The sequence below is a fragment of the Nelusetta ayraudi genome, unplaced genomic scaffold (genome assembly GCF_046127955.1).
Source record: "Nelusetta ayraudi isolate G7.1 ecotype Tasmania unplaced genomic scaffold, CSIRO-AGI_Nayr_v1 ptg000087l, whole genome shotgun sequence".
NCBI lineage: Eukaryota > Metazoa > Chordata > Actinopteri > Tetraodontiformes > Monacanthidae > Nelusetta > Nelusetta ayraudi.
This window is the reverse complement of record NW_027466137.1, coordinates 395001-419945: the sequence shown is the minus strand read 5'-3', so window position 1 is coordinate 419945 and position 24945 is coordinate 395001. Positions and strand designations below refer to the sequence as shown.

The 24945-nt window shown below is 53.3% G+C and overlaps 2 protein-coding genes across 5 annotated transcripts in view; one reads left to right on the top strand and one right to left on the bottom strand.

Annotated features, from left to right (window-relative positions):
• col6a4a (collagen, type VI, alpha 4a) overlaps positions 1-22577 on the top strand; it is a 28168-nt gene extending 5591 nt beyond the window's left edge. Inside the window, exons 2-42 of one of the 3 annotated variants that reach the window (XM_076045739.1) lie at positions 2028-2142; positions 3078-3686; positions 3907-4494; positions 5122-5691; positions 6148-6762; positions 7075-7635; positions 8000-8557; positions 8643-9227; positions 9720-10310; positions 10400-10755; positions 11009-11087; positions 11194-11339; positions 11583-11675; positions 11908-11961; positions 12177-12248; positions 12333-12359; positions 12450-12494; positions 12587-12640; positions 12732-12794; positions 13426-13491; positions 13567-13620; positions 13742-13777; positions 13876-13938; positions 14018-14080; positions 14790-14852; positions 14985-15047; positions 15119-15169; positions 15660-15695; positions 15915-15977; positions 16405-16467; positions 17106-17141; positions 17230-17266; positions 17355-17366; positions 18081-18574; positions 18836-18926; positions 19015-19668; positions 20122-20218; positions 20320-20459; positions 20903-21076; positions 21416-21463; positions 21876-22577. In XM_076045739.1, coding sequence (XP_075901854.1) covers positions 2058-2142; positions 3078-3686; positions 3907-4494; positions 5122-5691; positions 6148-6762; positions 7075-7635; positions 8000-8557; positions 8643-9227; positions 9720-10310; positions 10400-10755; positions 11009-11087; positions 11194-11339; positions 11583-11675; positions 11908-11961; positions 12177-12248; positions 12333-12359; positions 12450-12494; positions 12587-12640; positions 12732-12794; positions 13426-13491; positions 13567-13620; positions 13742-13777; positions 13876-13938; positions 14018-14080; positions 14790-14852; positions 14985-15047; positions 15119-15169; positions 15660-15695; positions 15915-15977; positions 16405-16467; positions 17106-17141; positions 17230-17266; positions 17355-17366; positions 18081-18574; positions 18836-18926; positions 19015-19668; positions 20122-20218; positions 20320-20459; positions 20903-21076; positions 21416-21463; positions 21876-22051 — 8331 coding nt within the window. In that variant the 5' untranslated portion in view covers positions 2028-2057 and the 3' untranslated portion in view covers positions 22052-22577. The remainder of the gene's footprint in view (positions 1-2027; positions 2143-3077; positions 3687-3906; positions 4495-5121; positions 5692-6147; positions 6763-7074; positions 7636-7999; positions 8558-8642; positions 9228-9719; positions 10311-10399; positions 10756-11008; positions 11088-11193; positions 11340-11582; positions 11676-11907; positions 11962-12176; positions 12249-12332; positions 12360-12449; positions 12495-12586; positions 12641-12731; positions 12795-13425; positions 13492-13566; positions 13621-13741; positions 13778-13875; positions 13939-14017; positions 14081-14789; positions 14853-14984; positions 15048-15118; positions 15170-15659; positions 15696-15914; positions 15978-16404; positions 16468-17105; positions 17142-17229; positions 17267-17354; positions 17367-18080; positions 18575-18835; positions 18927-19014; positions 19669-20121; positions 20219-20319; positions 20460-20902; positions 21077-21415; positions 21464-21875) is intronic. The other 2 variants (XM_076045740.1, XM_076045741.1) reach the window with 2 other exon arrangements.
• Positions 22578-23185: 608 nt separating this feature from the next.
• The window catches only part of pik3r4 (phosphoinositide-3-kinase, regulatory subunit 4), a 13955-nt gene continuing 12195 nt past the window's right edge, over positions 23186-24945 (bottom strand). For both annotated transcript variants that reach the window (XM_076045808.1, XM_076045809.1), the window contains exons 16-20: positions 24461-24592; positions 24236-24336; positions 23925-24013; positions 23728-23848; positions 23186-23618 (exon numbers count right to left, since the gene is read on the bottom strand). In XM_076045808.1, coding sequence (XP_075901923.1) covers positions 23448-23618; positions 23728-23848; positions 23925-24013; positions 24236-24336; positions 24461-24592 — 614 coding nt within the window. In that variant the 3' untranslated portion in view covers positions 23186-23447. The remainder of the gene's footprint in view (positions 23619-23727; positions 23849-23924; positions 24014-24235; positions 24337-24460; positions 24593-24945) is intronic.

Sequence of the window (24945 nt, the reverse complement as noted above, 5' to 3'; positions counted from 1 at the left end):
GCCGGAGTTCCAGGTTCCTCCTGCAGGAACTCCGATCTCCTCAAATCCAAACCTGTGCTGTGTCTCAATCCAGGCTCTGCGTCCTTGAAGTGCGCATTTTGAAAGGAAGTTGCGTCATTGCACTGCGCGAAGGCTCCTCCCACTTCCCGAGGGTGCTTAGGACGCTCCAAATGCGTACTCAGAAATACACACTCGTTTTAGCCGATTCCAAGGATGCACCGCTACTATCCTTCACGTACTTGTGTATCCCATGATGCTTTGCGTCGTAGGATCCTGGGAAGTCGGCTGAAATTAGCGCCATCTACTGGCAAAGACACTTCATATAAATTTAAATATTGAAGTTTCACATAAAGTATCCAGTTTTTAACATAGGATTTTACTTATTTGATCATCCAACACCATCGTTAGATGGTGAACCAATGGTTAGCTTGATGCTATGAAAACGTCACTTCCTGGGTTGGCCAGCAGGAGGGAAAGGCGGTGACACAACCAGGAAATACGCCCAGGGCTAGACCGTCCCATATAAATTTACAGCACTGGAAAGCTTTTGGCTGATTGGAGGGTGATCTGGCCAATGAGTAGGAGCAGGCAGAGCTACAGGTTGGCTTCATTGGTTTATTGATTTATTGAATCCCCATTTGCCATCACATTAGCAGTGGAAAGTCTTAATTCATTTTTTTATTTTATTTTTTTTTTCAAGACAATTTAAAAAAAAAACAACATACAACATTTCATGCATCGCAACGTAGTCACTCCAGAACAGTAATGAATAATAGATCCAAAGTGACAACAAAACATCAGGCAACCCAAATTACTTTGAATAAAATATTAATAAAATCAGTAACAATGAAGAAGAACAGCAGGAGGAAATTGAAACTTTTTTTTGGAGAATCATATTTGACCTTGTGTTCATGTGGAGGAAGGTATGAAGTGAAACCGTCCCAGCTGGTAGGTCGGGTCTTCAGAACCTCAGAACCTCCAGTTGACCCGGCGCTCCAAACACGGGAGGTCCCGGTTGTTTGACGTGTGGAGATGTTGAAGCGGCCGCTCCGGCTCCTTCACACAAACACGCGTGTCAGAAGTGTTTCACACGGCGTAAACACAAGTGGACGTGCGAATCTGGTCGGAGCCGGTTTGTTTTCCACCTGGCAGCTCCTGACACTCACGGCTGAAGCCCGTTTATGGGCTTGGTGGCGGCAGCGGAGGGGGAGCAACACGTATGGGCGTTCACACTCTGGAAGCCCCCAGCGCCTCTGTGATGTCACAAAGGGTCTCGCTGCTAATACTGCCGGGTTAGGTTAGCGGCCACGCCGCCAACACGGCCGTGGCTCCGCCCACGTTTGCGACTCCTTTAAAACGTGTTGGAAGGCCCAACGGGGGCGTCGGTGGCAGCAGGAGGCTGCAAACAGAGGGCTAAAGAGGCCGGAAGCTACTGCGGGAGAACGAGGAGGTGAAGACTGAGCTGCCTCGGGAAGGCCGGAGACGTGAGGAGATTTCAGGGATCAACTCCAGACTGAGGAGGAGGCGGAGAATCTGCACAGACACGGCGAGACGAGCTGCAGAGACCCGGGAGGAACCTCTGGCCACGGCTCTCCTGTCAGTGTGGAGGAGGAGCTCGACAAGGAGCATCATCATCTCCACCTCCTCCTCCTACTCCTCCTCCTACTCCTCCGCAGTGTTTTCCAGGGAACTGCTGCCAGTCAACATGAGTTGCAGTTCTCTCGTGTGTGTGACCAGGACAGCACCGCTACCTCACCGCCACCTGCTGGCGCTGTTCACCGCTGGCCTGCTGGCGACGTTGTCTTCTCTCATTGCCATGGTTGCCAGGAGTGGCAGTGGGTGGCGGCGACAACAATGTTTTTGGGAACTGTGAGGTTGACGGTGGCCGTGGCCAGTAGAGACTTGTGCACCCCCCCCCCCCACCCCTCACCCCCCGGACCCCCCCACCCGGCCTGTGTTCCTGCCATCTCTCCAGATGTGAAACAGATCTCCTCACCATTTCCTGGTGGGTCTCTTTGTGTTTGCAGGGCGACAGAAACCCGAGAAGAGTTGCGAGCATGGCGAGGGGGCGGAGCTTCCTGCTTGGCCTCGTCCTGGCAACGGCGGCTGCGTGCTTCACCGGCTGCAGCGCTCAGAGGACAGGTGGGAGCCATTACAGCACAGCGCTATACATTACATCATTCCCAAAAAACCCCACAAGCACACACCCTCACACAAACACACACACACACACGTACACACACCATGAGCATATGGATCAGATTTCTGTCTGTTTTCTATTAAAATTCTTTGTGAAGTTCCCTCACTAACACTGTGCACTGTCGTGTTTTGCTGCTGTTCACACCAGCAAGTTAACTCATCCACCACTGGCACTCGTGTCCTAGTAGTAAAGTTTGACCTTTGACCCTTCGGCTCGTAAAAAAAAAAAAATCCTTTCCCACAGCCAGCCGGCAAACCAAGGTGGGTTCGGATGGGGTCATAAAGTAACCAATAAAGTCGCGATGATGTGGCCGAGGTGTCTTCCCGCCCAGGACACTGGTGTGGGCGTCGCCTCCAATGGCCACACCAATCATGGTGTTTATTCTTTTAACTGGAGGAAAACTCTTGGTCTTCGTCAGAGAAGTCCAGGCTGGGTAGAAGGGTTACGGTAAGGCAACTGGACTGCTCTTTGAAAGCAAACACCAGTCCAGTTGCTCCAACTTTACGCTTCCACACTTTGCGGTTGCTCCTCCTCGCAGCGGCGCCACGCCACTTTTCTTCCCTCGTACTTGTCGGAAGTTGGCGAGTGGAGCAGGGCGAGACGTCTCCGGCAGACCTTGTCGTTGATGGAGGAATCACTTGCAAAGGGCTGCATCCTTCTGCTGCTTGCACCGCCAGCACGCTTCCCAGCCGCACCACTTGGCGCACTTCACTTGCTTGACTTGCACCCGCGTGTCCGTCTACAGCGAGTGTTTGTACCGTAGATCCCTGTTGCTGTCCACCACAAGCTTCACAAGCCAGCAGCAGCAGACCACCGCTTCCCACCGCCAGCCACGCCCTCTGACCCCTCGTCTGAAACTCCCCTCCCCCTCCCCCAGTCTGCACCCAAGAGGCCGTGGCCGACATTGTCTTCATGGTGGACGGCTCGTGGAGCATCGGCACTGAGAACTTTGAGCAGATCCGTCGCTTCCTCGACACGCTGGTCAGCGGTTTTGACATTGGGCCTGAGCACGTCCGCATCGGCCTGGCCCAGTACAGTACCACGCCGCGCACCGAGTTCCGACTCAACACCCACCAGAACAAGGACGACATCCTCCGGTACATCAGCAAGCTGCCGTATATGGGTGGAGGCACCCGTACGGGCCAAGGCCTGGACTTCTTGCTCCAGCAGCACTTTGTGGAGGCGGCGGGTAGCCGAGCCAGGCAGAACGTCCCGCAGATCGCCGTGGTGATCACCGACGGCGAGTCCCAGGACGACGTGGACTCTCATGCCCTGCGCCTGAGGCGGAAGGGCATCGTCTTGTACGCCATCGGCATCAAAGACGCAGATGTGGAACAGTTGAAAGAGATCGCCAACGAGCCGCACAGTCAGCACGTCTACAGTGTGTCGGACTTTGCAGCTCTACAAGGCATTTCTCAGAACATCATCCAAACGCTTTGCACCACTGTGGAGGAAGCTAAGCGACAAGTCCAGCAGCTCCGTCAAGGTACTGTGGTCAGTGGTCTCATGACCGCCCACCCAGGTGTACAGCCAAAGTTTACCTACTGGTTTGTGTTGATGTTTTTTGGTCCTCTCAGAGTTTCCTCTGGACCCCCACCAGACCCTCAAGATTGCAGAGTGGTTGTGTGTGTATGTGTTGCTCTAGTTCCTGACAATTAATGCTGCTTCAAATGCTGATTTTGTTTTTTCCCGCCCCTCCTGTCCAGAATGTGTCAAAGCCACCAAGGCGGACGTGGTCTTCCTGGTCGATGGCTCCTCCAGCATTGGCATCGAGAACTTTGCGGAGGTCCGGCAGTTCCTCCGGAGCATCGTCTCCGGCCTTGACATCGGCTCCGACAAAGTCCGGGTGGGCTTGGCACAGTACAGCGACGAGCCACACCGGGAGTTCCTGCTCAAAGACCACATGGACAAGACGTCCCTGTTGGCTGAGCTGAACAGCTTTCCTTACAGGACCGGGCGCACTGAGACGGGCAAAGCCATAAACTTCACCCGCACAGAGTTCTTCACTGAACAGGCAGGCAGCCGAGCGGGCGAACGAGTGCCTCAGATCGTCGTGGTCCTCACAGATGGCGACTCTGCTGATGATGTGAAGGTGCCAGCACAGAGCCTGAGACAACAGGGCATCATTGTTTTCGCCATCGGCGTGGGCAGCGCCAATCTGGAGGAGCTGGAGTCCATTGCCAACCGCCCTCTGGACCGTTTCCGCTTGACCATTGACAACTTCCAAGCGCTGAGTGGGCTGACGGACAGTCTGCTGCCCCGTGTGTGCATCTCCATAGAGGACCAGGGTCAAGGTAACTGCACAGCATGATGGGCAATAATACACTCTGAGACAGTGTGTGATTAATGACTGCCTTCACGCGGGCCGGACAGAGACACGCCGCGGGCCGGATGTGGGCCGCGGGCCGTAGTTTGGAGTCAGCAGTCGACAGTGTGCGATAAATTGATCACACTTCCAGTTACATATATCATACTAACGACAATCCTGTGGGATTAGCATCACAACCCTACTAAATCTGCAGAGAATAGTTGTCAATGTAAGACGTTAATCTCACAGTTGAAAGCATTTTGAGTTGTGAAAGTTTTGGAGTCTGTAAGGGGATTATTTACAGCAGCGCCAATGGCCAAGATATGCTTCACAACAGACTTTTATAACAGTTATTCTACAGTGGGAACTGGGCCACGGGGGTTTAATTGCCTCAGTCCATGTGTTCCACATTAACCACGATCCAATTTTTGGAAACTTGGGCTTGTTAAGAGAGAAATTTGGGAATCACTGCCTCCAAGACACCAACAACACACAACGATAGCGCAGGAAGACTGGAGGTTGTGTTTAAAATGCAGAAGGAGAGAACTTGGTGTGAAAGCGATCTTATCGCAGCAACAGACTGATTCCGTCTTTCCTTCTGCTTTCCTTTTAGCGCTGGCGGAGAAGTTTGCCGACATTTTCTTCTTGGTGGACAGTGGCGTCTCCCAGCCAGAGTTCCAGCAGGTCCGGAGCGTCCTCACCCGACTGTTCAACCAGATGAATATTGCGGCTAACGCCCACCATGTCGGCTTGGCCCAGTACGGGAGGGATGTCAAGTCGGAGTTCAACCTCACCACCTACCAGAGCAAAGGGGACATCCAGGCCGCCATCAAGCGTTTCCGCCAGCGCAGAATTCCGTCCACCGAACCTCGGAACCTGGGCTTTGCGCTGCAGCACGCCTCCAAGTATTTCTTCACCAGTGAGGCGGGAGGCCGGGCGGACCAGGGCCACCGGCAGTACTTGATTGTCTTCAGCGGCAAAGAGTCTGATGATTACGTCCAGAGGGAGGCGCGTCGCATCAAGTCGACCGGCGTGACAGTGATCGGGATGGGTGTTGGTGCTTCGCTGCAGAGCATGAGTACGGTAGCCTCGCAGGGTCAGTGGTACCCATCCATTTCCAACAGCGTGCAGATCCTCAGGCCCATCTTTGAAAAACAGGAGGTCCAAAAAGAAGCAAAAAGTGGTGAGATTTTTGTTCCTTACTCATATCCTCTGCACTTCACTGCACATTTTAAAGTGAACTGTGTCTTCCAATTGTGTCACAGGTGGCAAAAGTATTCACATTCATCATTCACATTTGTACTTAGTTCGGACACTTGTGGTAAAAGCATTGATAAGTAAAAGGACTGATTCACCTCCTTAACTCGAGTAAAAGTAAGAAAATGCAGGTTCTGACATGTACTGGCGAAAAAGTAAAACTGTGTTTTTTTGCTATTAATGAAATGATTTGGAGAAAAAGAGTAAGTTGTGTCAGAATAATATGGACTGAACTGACCAGAGGTCAGAGATCTTGATGAGCAGCTTTGCTACTCAGTGCTATAGTTATTTTTTCATTTTTAACTGGAGCACAACCAAACTGTAACCAGTAATAGTTTTGAAATAGTTCACTTACTGTTACCATCTTGTACCTCTGCCCCAGAATGCAAAGGAGCCAACGTGGCTGACATTGTGTTCATCGTGGACGAGTCAGGAAGCATCGGGACTCCAAACTTCCAGCTGGTGCGCAGCTTCCTGCACTCACTAGTCAACGGGATGGAGATTGGAACGAACAGAGTGCGGGTCGGTATCGTGACCTACAATGACGAGCCACAGTCACAAGTTTACCTGAACACCTTTGACGACAAGAGCGAGCTGTTGAGTTTCATCAACATCCTGCCCTACCGTGGCGGCGGGACAAACACAGGCCTGGCCCTGGACTATGCACGGCAAAAGCTCTTCATCAGCCAAAATGGAAGTCGGAAAGACAGAGCTGTCCAGCAGGTGGCGGTGGTGATCACAGATGGAAAATCCCAAGACAACGTGAGCACAGCGGCGGCTGACCTGCGACGGGCAGGGGTGACAGTCTATGCGGTTGGGGTGAAAGACGCAGACAAGGGTGAGCTGAGGCAGCTGGCGTCTCACCCCACCAACAAGCACACATTTATTGTGGACAGCTTCCCGAAGCTGAAGACCCTGGAGATGAGCTTGCAGAGGATGCTGTGCCAGAACATCATACAGCGGGCCGTGTCCGTCAGCGACAGCGACTCCAAAGCAGGTGAACCCGCTGGTTTTCACAGTCAACCGCAGAACCAGAAGTATTTATACTTTTTGTCTCTTGCTACTTCCCAACTCTGGTGTAGAAGGTTTACGCTGAGGCCTCTGCAATGGTTTTGTTATATTAAAGATATCAGAAGTGGAGAAGCCCTTAGAATGAGAGGCCAAACATCTGATTCAAGATTGCAAAAGCAGTTTCCTCATTTTAACCCTTGCTACACTTGGTTGTGAGAGTTGAAGCGAGTTTAGAATAGAAGAAGTTGCGTGAGTACGATCAACGATTGATGATTTACTTTGTTGTTGTTTTTTCCAGGCTGTGCCCAGACGGACGAAGCCGACATCTTCTTCCTGATTGATCACTCTGGGAGTATCTATCCTTCTGACTTTTATGACATGAAGAAGTTCATCATTGAGTTCCTGAACACCTTCCGCATCGGCCCACAACACGTCCGAATCGGGGTTGCAAAATACGCTGACGACCCAATCATGGAATTCGACCTCACAGTCCACACGAACGCAAGTTCGTTGGAAGAAGCCATTTTGGACATCGAACAGATTGGGGGCGGGACCAAGACGGGAAAAGCCCTTGACTTCATGACTAAGTACTTTGACAGGGCGGCGGCCAGCCGCGGCGGGAAAGCCCGTGAGTTCCTGGTAGTCATCACGGACGGGAAGTCCTCCGACCAGGTCAAAGCTCCGGCGACAAAGCTGAGGGATCAGGGCGTAAACATCTACGCCATCGGGGTGAAGAACGCGGACGAGGCCGAGCTCAACGACATTGCCGGCAGCAAAAAGAGGACCTTCTTCGTCAACGATTTTGATGCCCTCAGGCCCATTAAGGATGACATCATCATCGATATCTGCTCCGAAGACGGTAAGGCAAGATGCAAGATAGATGCCCATTCTTACACGTCTTGACAATGTTTGTTTGAGTTAGCCGCAACAGTCAGCCCTTTGAAATATGTATGTGAATCTTGCTAGCTGGCAGGGGGTGGGGGAGAGTGGTTCCAAAAGTCAACATCTCAGATCATGTCTTAGCCATGGTTTTGTATTTTGGTCTCGGCTGTTGGCATCTCAAAAATGGCGCCCACAGACTGACGCCACTTTGGGCTGTGAACAATTTGTCCAAATGTGAGGTTCAAGTCTGCGGCCTGTGATCCACAACTTAAAGGACTCAAAAAGTGGGTTTCCCGAGACAGACGGAGCTCCACACTGACTCTCTGCGCTTCTCTCCATAGTTTGCAAAGACCAGCGAGGCGACCTCCTCTTCCTGATTGACAGCTCCGGGAGCATAGAGCAACCAGACTACCACAAAATGAAAGACTTTATGAAAGCAGTGGTTGGTAAGTCTGCTGTCGGCCAGAATGAGGTCCACATTGGCGTCATGCAGTACAGCACGAGCCGACAGATGGAGTTCCGCCTGAACGCCCACTACACCAAGGACGATTTGATCCGTGCCATCGACAACTTGCAGCAGATCGGTGGAGGCACACTCACTGGGATGGCCATCGACGAGGTGTCACAATACTTTGATGCAGACAGGGGGGGGCGTCCTGACGTGACGAGGAGGTTGGTGGTAATAACAGACGGTGAGTCCCAGGACCAGGTCAAGATCCCAGCGCTGAAATTGAGGAGCAAAGGTGTGCTGGTCTATGCCATCGGGGTGGAGGATGCCAACAGCACCCAGCTGCTGGAAATCAGCGGCTCGCCAGACAGGATGTTCACCGAGAGGAACTTTGATGGCCTGAAAGACTTGGAGAGCAAGGTGTCCTTGGATATCTGTGACCCCAAGAGAGGTAGGAGGACTCAGTCCCATCCAGTTGACTTTTATGATGTTTTTCAAGTGCTTGCTTCTCATTGCTCCTCTTCCCTTCCAACCAGATTGCAAAAACACCGAGATAGCTGACATCATTTTCTTAGTGGACGCATCCACAAGTATCGACAAAATCACAGGAGCATGGGCGAACATGATCAAGTTCATGGAAGCCATAGTAAACAAAACCACAGTGGGAAAGGACCTCACTCGCTTCGGGTTCATTATCTACACTGACAACCCCAGGATGATTTTTCCTTTGGACCAATACAGCTCAAAGACAGACATTTTTCAGGCAATTAGAACACTGACTAAACCACACGGAAACACAGAGACTGCAAGGGCTCTGGAATTTTCTTTACCATTCTTTAACGAGATGAATGGGGGTCGTGCCACTCTCGGGGTGCCCCAGATTCTGATGCTGATCACAGACGGTGCAGCTACCACCCCAGCTGACTTGCCGGAGGCAGCGGCAGCACTGCGTGACAAAGGAATCAATGTCTTTTCAATTGGAATTCTGAAAGCCAACAAGGAGGAGCTGAAGGTGATCGCCGGCGGTGACGAGTCTAAAGTTTTCTACGTCAACAACTTCAACGCCTTGGACCATCTGCACAGGAACATTTCAGGCGTCCTCTGCAACTACACCAAACCAGGTATGTTGCCGGCCTCTCCAGATGTTGATGCCACTAATGCTCTCCCAGTTCACGAAAGATGGAGGTTTAGAGAGTCCCCAATGACTAGCTGGACTTTGTGTGTGAGTGGGTGAATGAGTGGCCTTTGCAAAGCGCTTTGCGGTACTGTGAAGATGCTACGTAAGTGCAGTCCATTCACCATTTTAGCCAAAAACACAAATATAGAATAGTTTCGGTCAACAGATGTTGGATGTATTCGAGCACAATCCTTCAGAAATGTCTCGAGGAGTGCAACACTGAGCAGAGCGGAACAGTGGATTGTTGTTTGTGGTGCTGGGTCAGGTCATTTCTGATGGATCATCAGCCACTGAATAGGAGTGCGCTCCATCTCCTGATGTCATACTTTATGGTTGTGTCAGAGAACAATAAACACAAGTAAACCCAGAGATGACTGAGGCTGGAGATTGTCCAGGTCAAAGTGACATCACTGGTGCTTTTCTTTGATTTTTGCAGTTTGTGAAAAGCAGAAGGCCGACCTGGTCTTCCTCCTCGATGAGTCCGGCAGCATTGGTCAACAAAACCCAGATGACTACATGACCATGAAGAATTTCACCATAGACCTCGTCAACAGCTTCAACGTGGCCAAAGACTTTGTGCGGGTTGGACTCGCCAAGTTTAGTGTTAACTTCCAGCACAGGTTCTTCCTCGATGGGTTCTCCGACAGGGAGGCCATTGTCAGCCACATTCAGGGTTTGGATCAGCGAAAAGGCGGCACCAACATTGGACTGGCCCTGAAATCCATACGCAAATATTTTGCGGCGGCGCATGGAGGTCGCAAGGCCGAAGGTATCTCCCAGAATCTGGTGCTGATCACAGATGGCAAATCTGAAGATGCGGTGGAGGAGGAAGCCCACATTCTGAGGAGCATGCAAGTGGAGGTGTTTGTCATCGGCATCGGAGACATCAGTATGCTGGAGCTCCTCCAGATAGCCGGCACTCCGAAGAGGATGTTCACTGTGCAGAACTTTAACGACTTGGAGGAAATCAAGCTAAAGGTCATCGACACAATATGCAAGTCCAAGCCTGAGCCCCAAACGTCACCAGGTTAGACAAACACATGGATCTTCTCTTTGTTCCACATCTTCACCTGCGTACCCCTGTTACATGTGTTGAAATGGTTCCTTTTACTCCAGGCTGCAGCATCGACATTGCGATGGGATTCGACATTTCCAGACGAAGCGGAGCCATCGGGGAGACGTTGGTCAGCGGCCACGACAGACTCCGGGATCTCCTCCCAGACATTGTCCGCGACATCTCCACAGTGAAAGGCCTGTGCTGCTTCGGAGACGAGGTCTTCAAACCCAACATTTCCTACAGGGTTTTGAGTCGTAATGGAGACACCATAGACGACTTCAAGTTTAAAGCGCACAGCCCGGAGGTGCTCACGAAGGTCATGACCACCACTGTCAGAGAGCCCACCTACTTCAACACTGCAATGCTGAAATCCTTTGAGGAGAAGTTCAGGACCCAGTCCAGAGCTGGCGTGAAGGTATCTATTCTACATCTTCATGATCGAAACACCAACCAATTGCTTTGTAAACTACATTTTTGTATGTTAAACAAGAATGTCACTTAAATTCAAACAATTCAGCATTTCTTCAATCTACCTTCTCAGGAGACCCTCTGAGGACCACTCGTATTTGCAATAGGCAACGTTTTAGAAGAAGAGCCACTTGAGGCTGTTGCGACCGTTTGTGGGTGAACCGCACTGAATTAACGCCAGCGGTTCCTCGTCCCAACAGGTTCTGGTGATCTTCTCAGACGGACTTGACGAAGACGTGATGAGATTGGAGGAGGAATCGGACCGGCTGCGTCAGTCTGGTGAGAAAACGCAAAGCACGTCTCTCCTATTTAGAATTCAGCCTCCATCCCGTGGCTCAGTAGCCTAATATACCGGTGCGTTTTGCGTGTGTGTGTTTTCCTGCAGGGGTCAGTGCTCTGCTGACCGTGGCCCTGGATGGGGCCCGTGAGCCGAGCCAGCTGCAGATGGTGGAGTTCGGCCGAGGGTTCGGCTACAAGCTTCCGCTCAGCGTCGGGATGCCAAGTCTCGGCGGCAACATCCTCAAACAGATTGTGAGAGTCAAGAGTTTCTAGCAATGGTTCCGTTCACAACAAGACAAGAAGTCACAGTTTCTGGGTTCAGGTTTCGGACTGAGGGATTTGGAATTTGAGGAATTGCAGCTCCACGTTCCTGGAGCAGGAACAGTGTGTTTTATTGCTGTTAATCCAGATTCTGTGTTCCGTCCTCCTCCTGCTCCTCCTCCTCCCCGTCCTCCTGCTCCCCCTCCCCCTCCCCTTCCTCCTCTTCCTCCTCAGGACGCTGTGTCCGACCGCGAGTGCTGCAACATCACCTGCAAGTGTTCAGGACACGAGGGGGTCCGCGGCTCCAGGGGTCCCGGGGGGCTGAAGGTGACTGGAACAGACACACACACACACACACACACACACACACACACACACACACACACACACACACCAGGTGGAGTCTGGTCTCTGGGCTGTGGTTGTGGGGCGCCCTTGAGGCTGAGGAGAGATGTAGCTTCCTCTGTTTTTTAGCCCTCTGACCTCTGACCCCTTGCCCAGAGTTGCCCTGTGGTACCTTGTGAGTGTCTGATTGTGTTTTTGTGTCTCCTGAAAACAGGGCGTGACCGGACAGAAGGGTTACCCAGGCTTCCCCGGAGACGAGGGCGTGGCCGTGAGTAGCCCCTCCCTCCCACTCACTCATTCACTCAGTCACCTGTCACTCATCCACTCGTTCACCCACTCACTCATTCATTGGCTGCATAAGACGACTGAAGGAGCTTCGATACTTTGACTGTCAAAGTTTTTTTAGAAGCTACGTGTGGGCACTTGCAGCCAACCAGCAGGTGGCTCCACTTCCACTGCGTGCACTCACTGTGCTTCTTGCAGGGCGAGCGTGGCCTACCCGGACCCAGCGGACCCCAGGGCATCCAGGGCTGCTCCGGGCTCCGAGGTCTGAAGGTAGGACTTGGCACCGCCCGCTCATTACTTATGCTGATGATTCTCAGGTGTTGTTATTGATGCGTCACTGGTGTGTGTCGGCAGGGATCCAGAGGTCTCCGTGGCAACAGGGTGAGTGACTCTGCCAGGAGTTGGTTTTTGGCGGGGTGGGGTGGAGTTTGGTCATGTGACCTGCGGTGACCCTGGGACGGTTTGTTGCAGGGCGAGGATGGCGAGGACGGCCTGGACGGAGTGGACGGAGAGCAGGTAGGACGACCTTCAGTGCGACGCGATGCACCTCACCTTCCCGTCGAGGTCGTGACCTTTGTTTGGAAATTTGTCCGTCCGTCCGTCCGCAGGGCGAAACCGGACATGATGGGAGTCAAGCAGCGAGAGGACACCCCGGGAATCCCGTAATCATCCTCACACTCGCACCTCTCTGTGGCACTTGACCTTTGACCTGTGGCCGTTTGACCGGCAGCCTCAACACTGTGCTGTCCCCAGGGCACCCCGGGAATCAGAGGGGAGGTTGGGCCTAAAGGACAGCGAGGACTGCGAGGAGATCCGGTGAGTGACGGAGCTCAAGTTGACTCTTTTCCCAATTCATCCCGGAAACAACCTGGAGGAGCAGCAGGTGGTCCAGCAGAAGAAGATCCTGAACTGGACCCAGAGCCAGACCAGGAGGCAGAACCAGGACCAGGACCAGGACCAGATCCTGGAGAAGATCAGCATTGGACTGGAGATAAACCAGGAACCAAGTTGTTGATTGTGCAGTTCTGCTGAATTTCTGCGGAGTCATTTTTCTATTTAAAATGGTTGGAGGTTGAGCCCAGCTGGAGACCATAGCCAGCTGTGGTCAGAGCCAACAGACTGACACACGGATCAAATATTTCAGTCTGGAACCAAAACAGAGTGAGGCGTATTCAAAGCCCATTGGCTCTCAGACTGCTTCTGTTGGGGACTTCGTGTTGGTTCCGAGCGAGCTCGGTTCTCCTCTCACAGGTGCACGGCCTCATTAGACATCCTCCCAAGGAGACACTGTTTAAAGCAACGTGTGACATCACACATCGACCAGTTCTTCTGGAACCAGAACCAGACACACGAGGCCTCGGCCCCACTGGTTCAAGGACCTGAACAGCTGGAAGCTTCGGAGCGGTGGAGCAGCTATTCTGAGCTCAGGCTCTGTTTTCACCCACAGGGAGAACCCGGCACCCAGAACCCGGTTGCAGGACCCAAGGGGGAGGCCGGCAACCCAGGATTACCGGTAAAACTGACTGACGCAGTTCTTCTCTTTGTCACTGTGACAACATGTCAGCTGACCCTTGACCCTTGACCGCAGGGGCTGCCAGGACCGGATGGACGACCCGGCGTGGACGGAGAAAACGGAAACCCGGTAAAAAATTGAACACGTTTGGGGAGCACGTAAACATTTTTAGAAAACTAAACTACACAGCGTCTGATTGGATGCAGTGAAGACGTAAATCTCTGAAGGTTCTGATGTTTGTGGTGTTCAGGGTCCAGACGGGAGACGAGGATCGCCGGGGCCAAAGGTTGGACGGCAACTCCAAGAGAGACACAACACCTGGGCAGCTACGCAACACCACTAAGCCATGTGTGTGTGTGTGTGCGTGTGTTTGTGTGTGTCCAGGGCAGCCCAGGTCCAGAAGGGTCTCCAGGGCTCCCAGGGATCCTCGGTGCTTCAGGTCCACAGGTGAGTTGTGACCCTGGGGGTCAGCCCAGGTGGGCCGAGTCCTCCCTCCCTGCTCACGGCTCGTGTGCTCCCCCTGCAGGGCATTCGAGGGGCCAGAGGTGCACCAGGCCCCCCGGGGATGACCGGTCTTCCAGGATCTCAGGTAAGTTCAAAACATTCAAGACACCCCCGACCTTTCCCCTCGTAGCTCTTGATGACTCCACCCACAATCATCATGGGCGGGGTTAAGCACTGACGGTTTAGTCTGCTCCAGTCCCTCCACTTCCTGTCTCTGACACTTTATTAAAATCACAAATATCCAAACAGTTGGGAGGTTTTTGTTGGATTTGCTCGGTGAATCTCTGGAAAAACACCCCAGTGGAGCCTCATCACTCAACTGACAACCCCCCCTCCCTGTGTGTGTGTGCGCGCGCGCGACTCTGAGAAAATCTCTCTCTTGTGGAAAAGTCGTTTTTATTGGCTGTGATCACAGCGATCAGTCATTGGCTGCCGAGGTCAATGACATCACGGCCTCGTCTCCAGGCCTCCTACTCAGTTCTGGTTCGAGCCGGATCCCGATGACTTACGACGCTGCAACGTACAATAAGTCATCCTGGATCACCTCCCACCTTTTCCTTGAGACGAAATCTGGACGAAGGTCTCGGCCCTGTCAGGAACTGAAGATGAAGAGATGCTTCTTCTTCTTCTTCTTCTTCTTCTTCTTCTTTTCTTCTTCTTCTCCTCCTCCGGGAAACCTTCCAGCTGCTCTCATGACTTTCTGCTCTACGTCTGCTGCTGTTGCTGCTGCTGTGTTTTCATGGCAATGATGTGAAGGATGTTGGGATCCAACCAGCTGTTGCCTCCACCTGCAGGGCCCGCCGGGACTGGCTGGTCCTCCAGGAACCAACGGACGGCGAGGCTCCAACGGACAGAAGGTATGTGATATCATCACCACATGGCATCCAATCACATGAGGGAAGAACCTCTGGAAACAGGAAGTAGAATGAATCAGGTGGGGTGGAGGATGACTTGTCCGAGCCAATCGTGTCCGTTGTCGCCTCCTGAAGGGCCAACCAGGAGAGCCGGGCGGGCAAGGAGCTCCAGGCCCTCGAGGACCAATCGGCATGCCGGTAACGTTGTGCACACGTCACTGCCATGTTGTTGGTGTCGTGTGTGTGCTGAGCTTCCTGCTGGCTTCCAGGGTCAGGATGGCAGAGACGGCTACGGACCCCAAGGACCCAAAGGTGTCAAGGTAGGCAAACAACCTGAAGCGCCCGTCAGTGTTGACGTCCATCAGTCAATATTGCAACTTTAAACATGGAAGTAGAGCTCAGCAAGGGGGGCGCTGACGCTGACCCGAGCTCGTTTCATATGCTCATGCTAAGGTTAGCTTGTCGTTTGCAGAAAATAACACTAATTGTAATGACTGTTTTCTCTTCTGATGGAAATGTTACAGAAAAGTTACAGAGGATCTGAAATTATTTGTCTTTTTCCCACAAGTTTTTGCGAAGCTAATGCTTCAATGCTAAATGCTAAAATTAGCATATGGACAATAGCCTGTTCAGGAAGAGCCACTGGGCCTTAAACGGCTGCGTTACCATGACTCGGCATTTGGATGACTAAACACGTGCTCTAGTAGAAGAGAGCGCTGCCTGTGCTAGGCTAACTGAGGTCAGCAGCAGTGCATGCTGGGAGATCAGCTGGCCGCCACCGCTCTGACTGCTCCTCTCCTCGTGTTGCAGGGCGATCCTGGTTTCCCCGGATACCCCGGCCTGCTGGTGAGTGGCCGGCACCTACAGTAGGACCACCTCCTTCTCTAGGGAGTGTGATGTCATCAAGGGGGCGTGGCCCCCCGCCCGCCTGCCCTGGCGGGGCCTCAGCAGTGTGGGGGATGTTTCTGTTGCACATACTTGACAAGCGTGTCAGAGATAGCGGCGTTGCTGTTTATCCTGCTGCTGGTGGGCGGAGCCTCACCGCCTGTCTTCTGCTGCCTTCAGGGCGAGGACGGCCTGCAGGGGTCCAAGGGAGACCCGGGAGCCAAGGGCAACCAGGGCCGCAGGGTAAGCAACCCCCCACAACCCCTACGCAAGAATTATTTCCCCAGAAGGAAACGGGTATAACCACGCCCCCAACTCTTTTTATTGGTCTCTGTAACGTCTCTTCTTCTTGTAAAGCACACATGATTGACCGAGCAGTAAAAGTAAAAACCATCAAACAGGGACAACATTAGAAGTTCACTAGAGGAGGGAAACATAGCACAGATAATCAATGGTCATCCTGCAGCCACCAAAAGGTGGCGCACTCGAGGTAGGAGCGGGAGGCTTTGCAGCAACCGGTCAAATGGGTTTGGGCTGTGGTTTTCCCCGTTCCCTCCTGGGGAAGAAAGTATCGCCCCGCCCACCGCGCCGCTTCCCACTTCCTGTTTCCTGTGGGACCGGTAGCCGCAGCGCTAACAAACCGTGCCACTGTGTGATCCCACCCACTCAGGGCGCGTCGGGCCGGCCCGGGGAAGACGGCAACCCAGGAGAGCCAGGACACGCGGGACACGTGGTGACTGACCTCCTTCACCTTCACTTTGCTCATTGAGATTTTCAGCTCATTAAAACTTTTTTTTAAAGCTGCAAGACCTGATCAGCAAAACCCAAAGAAATCGAAACTGGAAATACATTGATTTGCATATTATTGCTTTATATAATATGTCACGTTATTCACCTTTTAAGCTGAATTTTAGCAGAACTACTGCAACCCGGTTCAGGATGTTCTCATCTTCTGGGTGGCACCTGTATGGGTCAAAGCAAAGCTTCATACGTAGACAATGGAGAACTTCATATTGCACACATGCAAGATCAAATTTCAAAAAATAAAAGAAACTCATCAAAATAAATAAAATGTAAATTAACCCCGCAGCCTTCTGATTTCTACGGAGCCCCAGAGTGGCCATTCCAGAAAAAATAAATTAAACAAATGCTAATTTGTGCTAATTCGTACGAATTAGCACAAATTAGTATTTGGTGGCCACAAATTAGCAATTGTTTAATGTATTTTTCCTGGAATGGCCACTCTGGGGCTCCGTAGATTTCAGTTTCAACTTGAACCTTTTTTCCACGGGCTGATAGCCAATTTAACAAATTTCCTCCTCCTCCTCCTCCTCTCTAACCTCCTCCCCCACCTCCCGCTCCTCCTCTCAGGGGCACCGAGGGCCCCCTGGTGGCAGACCCATGTCGGTGAGTCTCCCTCGGAACCACGCCCAACTGGCCGTGCGGTAATGTCACGCTGACTGACGCCTGCCTTCTTTTCTCCTCCGTCACTCAGGACTGTCAGCTAATCACCTACATCCGGGAAAACTGCGGTGAGCATCTCCACATTGACCTCTGACCTCTGACCTCTGACCTCCTCCTCCTAACCCACTTTCTCCCCCCCCCCCTCCCTTCTTGCAGCCTGCTCCATCGGTACGTTCCACACCGGGGTTCCACACAGGGACAGCTGGACCGGGACCAGGAGTCCTTTGGTTTCTGGTTCTGGTTCTGGGTCATGGCTACTTTTTTTTATTATAACCTCCTAAACCGACCAATCGAGAGGTAAGGTGGAAACAAGGGATGCTGGGTAGTGTAGTTCCCACTTTGCTCCACTAAATCCCATCAGCTGGAGCAGCTCGTAGCACAGGGGTGGGCAAACTGTGGCCCGTGGGCCATATGCAGCCCGTTAAGCTTTTTCATCCAACCCAACAAACTTGTAGACGTGACATTAATAGTCAGTCAGTCATCAAACAGCTGCATCTCTTTTCAGAGTCATGTCAATAAAGAGCTCAACACCCTGGTGGTCCAGGGGGTGGTTCTGGATGGTTCTGGATGGTTCTGGGTGGTTCTAAGAGCTCAACACCCTGGTGGGGCTTCAAAGACACTGATTTGGTTGCAACTTTGCTTTGCTCCTTTTTCCATTGACATCACAGCAACATGTTTTCTCCGTGATATCCCACGATAGATGTTTCCTCACCACAACGCTGCATCCATCTGCTGCTGCTCCGCTACCCCCCTCTGGCACAGTTTACAGCCCGCTGTGGCTCCACCAGTCAAAGCGTTTGCCCAAAGTTTGAGTTTCCTCAGGTGGTTCTGGGGTTCCCCTGGACCAGGTGTGACCCTGTCGACCCCTCCTCCACCCCGCAGGTCACTCCGAGTGCCCCGCCCTCCCCACCGAGCTGGTCTTCGGCCTGGACATGTCGGTGGACGTGAACCCGGCCGCCTTTGAGCGGCAGCGCTCGGTGCTGCTGCACCTCCTGGACCAGGTGGACGTGGCGGAGAGCAACTGTCCCCGGGGTGCCCGGGTGGCCGTGGTGGCCTACAACGACCACACCAAGTACCTGGTCCGCTTCCAGGACTACCGGCGCAAGGCGCAGCTGCTGGACTTGGTGAGGAACATCGCCCTGGAGCGCACCACCGACCGCCGGTACCTGGGTGGCGCCATGCGCTTCGTTGGCAACCACGTGTTCAAGCGGGTGAGGGCGGGGGCGCTCGTGAGGAAGGTGGCCGTGTTCCTGGCCGGCGGACCCACCCTGGACGTGCCGGACGTCCTCACTGCCACCATGGAGTACCGCGGCCTGGACATCGTCCCCGCCGTCATCTCCCTGAGGAACACCCCCGCCATTGGTCGAGCACTGGAGGTGAGGCACCGCCCACCACAATGCAGGTGGGGGTTGTCACAAGAAAAAACCCCAACCATAGTTAAACTCTTGGAAAGACAGGTCTCCAGTCTGAACTTAAGTCTGACGTTCAGTCTGGTTCTCAGTCTGGTCCTCAGTCTGGTTCTCAGTCTGGTCTTCAGTCTGGTTCTCAGTCTGGTCCTCAGTCTGGTCCTCAGTCTGGTCTTCAGTCTGGTCCTCAGTCTGGTCTTCAGCTTCACATCCTCTCAACTGTTCCTTCAGGTAGACGACTCAGGAAACTCCATGTACGTGGTCCTGGGGAGGGACATGGAGGCTGACCTGACTAAGATCAGGAGCTGCGCCATCTGCTACGGTACACACACACACCCACACACACACACACACACACACACACACACACACAGTGGAAACCCGTCCTAAAGGTGTGTGTGCTCCTACAGACCCCTGCCGGCCCTCCGAGCTCTGCTCCTTCATCCAGGTGAGCGAGGCACCCCAGGATGCCGACATGGACCTGGTGATGGTGTTGGACGACTCCAGGGAGGTCCAGGCCGACGAGTACGGCGGCGCCCAGCAGCTCCTGGGCTCAGTGGTGCATCAGCTTGCTGTTAGCAAGCAGCCCCGTCGGGCTGGTAGCCAGGCCCGGGTGGCTCTGGTCCAGCAGGGCAGCACCCACACCTCCAAGCCTGAGTTCGACCTTCAGACCTTCCAGAGCCATGAGCCCATGAGGGAGCACCTGCTGGCGCACATGCGCCAGCACGGCGGCTCGGCGGCGCTGGGCCAGACCCTGGAGTTCTCCCTGGACCAGGTGCTGCTGAAGGCCAGCCAGGCCCGCAAGAGGAAAGTTGTGCTGGCCCTGGTGGGCAGCCAGACCTCCACCCAGGACCGGGCCAAGCTGCGCCACGTGGCCCAGAGGGCCAAGTGCGAGGGCGTGACGGTGTTCGTGGCCACAGTGGGTGACCGCTATGACCGGGCCGAGGTGGAGCAGCTGGCCAGCGCCCCCCTGCAGCAGCACCTGGTGCACCTGGGCCGCCTGAACCCCGACCAGCAGAGCTACGGCCGACGCTTCTTCCGCTGCTTCATCAGCGCCCTCAACAGTGAGTCTGCCGCCACCGCAAGTCACAAATCAGAGGTCGATTTGGCCCCCAGGGGGGCCGAGTCAGCCGTTTGGACCAGGACAGGGACTTAACTGCAGCATCCTAAAACCCCAGGGGTCACACGTTCACACAAGGCTGCCCGCTTCTTCTCGGGGGTCTGGCACTGGGTGAAGGCAGGGTGACACCCTGGAGCAGGGACACAGAGAGACACAACCATTCACACAAACACACACACACACACACACACACACACACACACACACACACTGCACACTGCAGACACAGGGAGAACATGCACACTCCACACAGAACGACCCCAGAACCAGAATCCAACCCACAACCTTCCAAGCCGACCACTGCGCCACCGTGCCGCCCGACGTTGCACATGTTGATTGTTATTTTTCCATTACGATCTACTGTTCCTGTGTGACCTTTGACCCTGGTCTGCTTCAGAGGGGATGAACACCTACCCGCCCCCCTCCCTCAAACGGACCTGTGAGCAGCTGGCCGCCGCCGAGCGCGACGCAGGACAGCAGCGCTTCCCTGACGGGTAACCGGCAGAGACACACCCACCGGCTTGGCCATTGGCCGCTGGACAGGAAGTGGGTGGCTGACGCTGACTGTTGGTTGGTCTGTCTTGGGCGTGTGCAGTCAGGGGGAGGCGGAGCTGGAGGAGGCGTTCTTCCTGGAGGAGCCACTGGAGCGCTACCAGGAGCAGACGGCCCAGCAGGTGGACTTCAAGGAGACCCTGAGACCAGGAGGCCAGCAGGGGGCCACCAGCAGGGGGGAGGGTGAGCGCGCGCGCGCGCACACACACACACACACACACACACACACACACACACACACACACTTACACACTCACTCACGCACATTTAAACCATCGCAATGCTGAAAAGCGCCTCCAGTGGGCGCTGTGTGAAGTCCATCAGTATCCCTTTGTGATGTCACAAGCAGTCTTTTGTGAAACCAGCTCTAACCCGCAAAGCTGCTGTTGCATCATGGGATATGTGGTGCTTTGATGATGCATGATGTCTCTTGGGCGGCGGCCGAAAGCGGAGCTGAGCTCTGATTGGCCGCTGCCTAGCATGTATGCGTTGTGTCTCTGTGCGTGCGTGTGTGTGTTCTCAGCTTGTGTGTGTTCTCTGCTTGTGTGTGTGTGTGTGTTCTCTGCTTGTGTGTGTGTGTGTGTGTGTGTTCTCTGCTTGTGTGTGTGTGTGTGTTCTGCTTGCAGCCCAGTGTTGGCTGGCGTCTGACGCCGGCGCGCCCTGTGGCGACTACATCCAAATGTGGTTCTATGAGCGGGACGTCGGTGCATGCGCCCCCTTCTGGTTCGGCGGCTGTGGTGGCAACGCTAACCGCTTTAGCACGGAGCATGAGTGCTTGCAGACGTGTGGCGGCCTGCACAGTAAGTCCTGCCACGCCCATCGCGTGTTACCTCCCCCCCGACCCATCTCGCGTGTGACGTCATGTGACCGTCCTCCATCCCTAGCGCTAGCCTCCTGCTAGCTAACCTCCTACACAGTAAGACAGAGTCATGTGACCTCTGCAGCACCCCCCCCATTTCATCAAAGCCTCCCCCATTCTGTCATCGGGCGCAACGGAGAGAAAACCGGACCTGTGAAATCTGTATGAAATCAGCTGCGTTGGCTTGCAGCATCGCCCCCCACTGACCAGTCTTGGTACTATTAGCTCATCGTAGCCACTTCCTGTGTGCGCATGCTCACTTCCTGACCGTTTCCCACAGATCCAAACATCCTGCTGAAGCCGCAGCGGCCCAGCTTCGCCTCCAAAGGTAAGAACCAGAAGCAGGAGCAGAACCTGGTACCACCAGCAGGTGGACCCAGTGGTAGAGTCTGGCTTACTCCACGAGGCTAGTAAGAAATTACTAAATAATTAACAAAAAAAATATAAAAAAAAATAAATAAAGTTTCAGCCGTCGAGTGCAAAAACGCACCAATCACTTAAACTTAAAATGAATTGATTGATTGATTGATTAATCACATTTTTAAACAGGAAAGTGGAAGTTGTGTTCAGGAAGAAAAAAACATTGATACGTATCTTTGCGCATTTTTTTTTGTAGTTGTACGGTAATTCGGGAACTTTTCTAGGGGTTATACGGCATATAGCTGCATAGAGAGACTCCACCACTGGGGGCAGCAGACGCTGGGTGAGAGCGGTGACCGGGGTTGTGTGTCTCCCTGTAGACGCCTGCTTCCTGCGCCAGGACCAGGGCGGCTGCCAGAACTACACCATGGTGTGGTTCTTTGACACCGAGCAGAACGAGTGCTCGCGCTTCTGGTTCGGCGGCTGTGGCGGCAACGACAACCGCTTCGCCACGCAGCACGAGTGCGAGGACCTGTGTCTGACCAAGAGCCGCTGAGGGAGCCACGGCGGGAGCGCGCCGGGCACACACACAGCTGGAACCTTCAGTGACCACGCAGCAGAGTTTCCAGAAGATCCAGGACGCTTCCGAGTCAATGCTAACGCCAACAATTAGCCCATCTAGCGGTGCAAAAAGTCAGATGATAAAACTCCTGGACCGCTCCAGAGTTCACATCACACCTCTGTAATATTGACATGTTTTGTTGTTTGTTTGTTTGTTTGTTTGTTTTCAATGGTATTAAGGATTTTTTTGGAGTTGGAAAAGGTTTTGGAACCCAGCCACGTTTTCTGGGTCGCGACCCCCCATCTGTGACGTCAAATGTGGGCATCCACAGACCCTCAAACAAACTGTACATGCTGATCTTCCTGTGGAGGCTGCACGGCCGAGCTGCAGCGTGTCTGTTTGAACCATCCTGAAGGGCCTGCAGGGGGCAGCAGAGTCCTGAAACCTTTCTGCGTTCTGCAAACTGACAAAAGGTGCTTTTCTCTGAAATAAAATTCCAAGGTGGGAAGAAAGAAAAAAAAGATTTTGGTCTTGGTGTTGGTTTGTTTCTTCCACAACAACCTCATTAGCTTAGCATGCTAGCACGGGTGGCCAAACTCAGCACACTGGATTTGCTGTTTGTTGTTTCACGGATATTTCACTTTTAAACACTTGTTGGTTTGTTGTTTTTTTTCCATGATTAATTCTGCCGATGAAGCCTTTTTAATATGCATGCATGTGTGTATGAATGATATGAACACAGTTGTTCTCAAGTTCCTTCCGATGCCTCAGGGCTCCAAGTCCAGGCGGTCACAGCAGCTCAAGCAGAACCAGAAGCAGCGCCACTAAAAACAGTTGCTTTTTAGCAGCTTGCAGTTTAACAAACGACTTATTTTATTCCTTTGACCCCGCCCCCCCCTCCGCCAAAAAAAATAATAAAATTCCCCTGAACAAGAATCCCAAATTCTTTGTGTTATTCTCAAGTTGCTTCTGATTGGGTGGCAGCAGGGGAGGGCGAGGTAGGTGCAGTAGCCAATCAGAAGCTCACAAAGTGGCCAATCAAGTTTCACGAGTCTGAAACGGACCTCCAATACGATTCTTTTCATCTTTCAAGTCACATCAACTCAGATTAAAGAACCACACAACTCAGACGGATGAAGCTTTATTGACTGTTGACTGTTGTAGTGGTTCAGAACCAGGACCAGAACCAGGACTCTGACTTGGACTCTTGCAGAACTACAAAGTTGTTTGATCCGCCGAAAAACAAAAAGAAAAAAAGAAAGAAAGAAAGAAAGACGAGCTGAAGTCGCCTGGATTCTGATCCTCATTGAATGCAGGGTTGTTTGGAGTTGCGCCCCCTGCTGGCCCCCTGCTGGCCTCCTCCTGCTCCTGCTCCTGCTCCTGCTCCTGGCTACTTCCACACCTTGACGATGCCGTCCCTGGACGAGGTGACGATGAAGCCCTGTGTGGTCTGGAAGGTGGCGATGTCGGTGATGATGTCGTGGTGACCCACCGGCAGCGACTCTGGACCGCGGCGAGGGGAGTCGTCCACCACGTTACACTTCTGCTTACTGTGGATCTCCTGCACACACACACACACACACACACACACACACACACACTACAGTCAGCACACACACACAGATACACACACACACACACAGGTACAGGTATATGGGAGATTTGGGTACCTGCACCACCTCGGTGCCCTCGATGATCTTCCTGTTGTAGAGGACGGAGGGGCAGTGCAGCGAGTCGTTGGCTCCGCCCGCCACAATGTACGACCTCTCGGGATAGGCCAGGTCCCAGAACCTGCAACCACAGCCAGTCAGTCAGAGGCTAACTGCTAATGCCAGGGTTACAGTGACACTGTGTGTGTGTGTCAGACCTAATCCTCATGTCAGATCCAGCCGTCAGCAGCAGAGGGTTCCCATCAGCAGGACTGCAGTAGAGACCATGAACACTGTGGGGGGAGGGCTACACACACACACACACACACACACACACACACACACACACACACACACACACACACACACACACACAGTTCCATTAAAAAGATATAGGGCGATTAAATAATAAAAGAGAGACACCAGAGCTGTAACACACACACACACACACACACACACGCACACACACACACACACACACACACACACACACACACACACACACACACACACACACACACACACACACCTGCAGCTCGGACAGTGGAGGAGCCGAACTGGCCCACAAGGTGAACTTCCTGTCTCCAGTCTCCATGTCCCACATAGAGACCTCGTTGTTCCCCTGGACCGCTGCAGACAGACAGACCGAGAGACAGACAGACAGACAGACAGATAGTCAGTCAGTCAGTCAGACAGACACAGACAGACAGGCTGAAAGGGGGCGGAGCTCCTTGCTGAGGGCCGTCGGTCTGACCTGCGATGATGGACGACTGGTAGAGCGGGTGCATGAGCAGGCGTCTGATTCGTGCTCGGGTGGGGTGGGTGTGGTTGGAGATGGGCAGCTGGAACCGCATGTCCCAGCATGCCATGGTGCCGCTGCTGGTGCCTGGACAGGGGAGGCGAGGGAAGGTGAAGGAGCTCGGCAGGACCACAGAGAGACGGGCGACTGCAGGGGGCAGCAGCGAGCCCCGCTAACAGGACAGAGCCAGCAGGCTCAGGGGGTCCCCCCGCTGGCCCACTGCTGCTACTGCGCCCTGGCTTGTCTGACACGTTGGCACTGCGCTTGAGTAGATTTTTTAGGCATCTCTGCTTCTCGTCAGCGTTTCTTTGTCTGCTACTATTGGTTCCCTACATTTGTATACAAATGTGTGTACTTTCTACTGCTTCCAGTGGAAAAACACGCGGGTCACTTTTGTGTTTAAACGTTTTTCAAAGATACAAACTGTGTATTATGCCTTT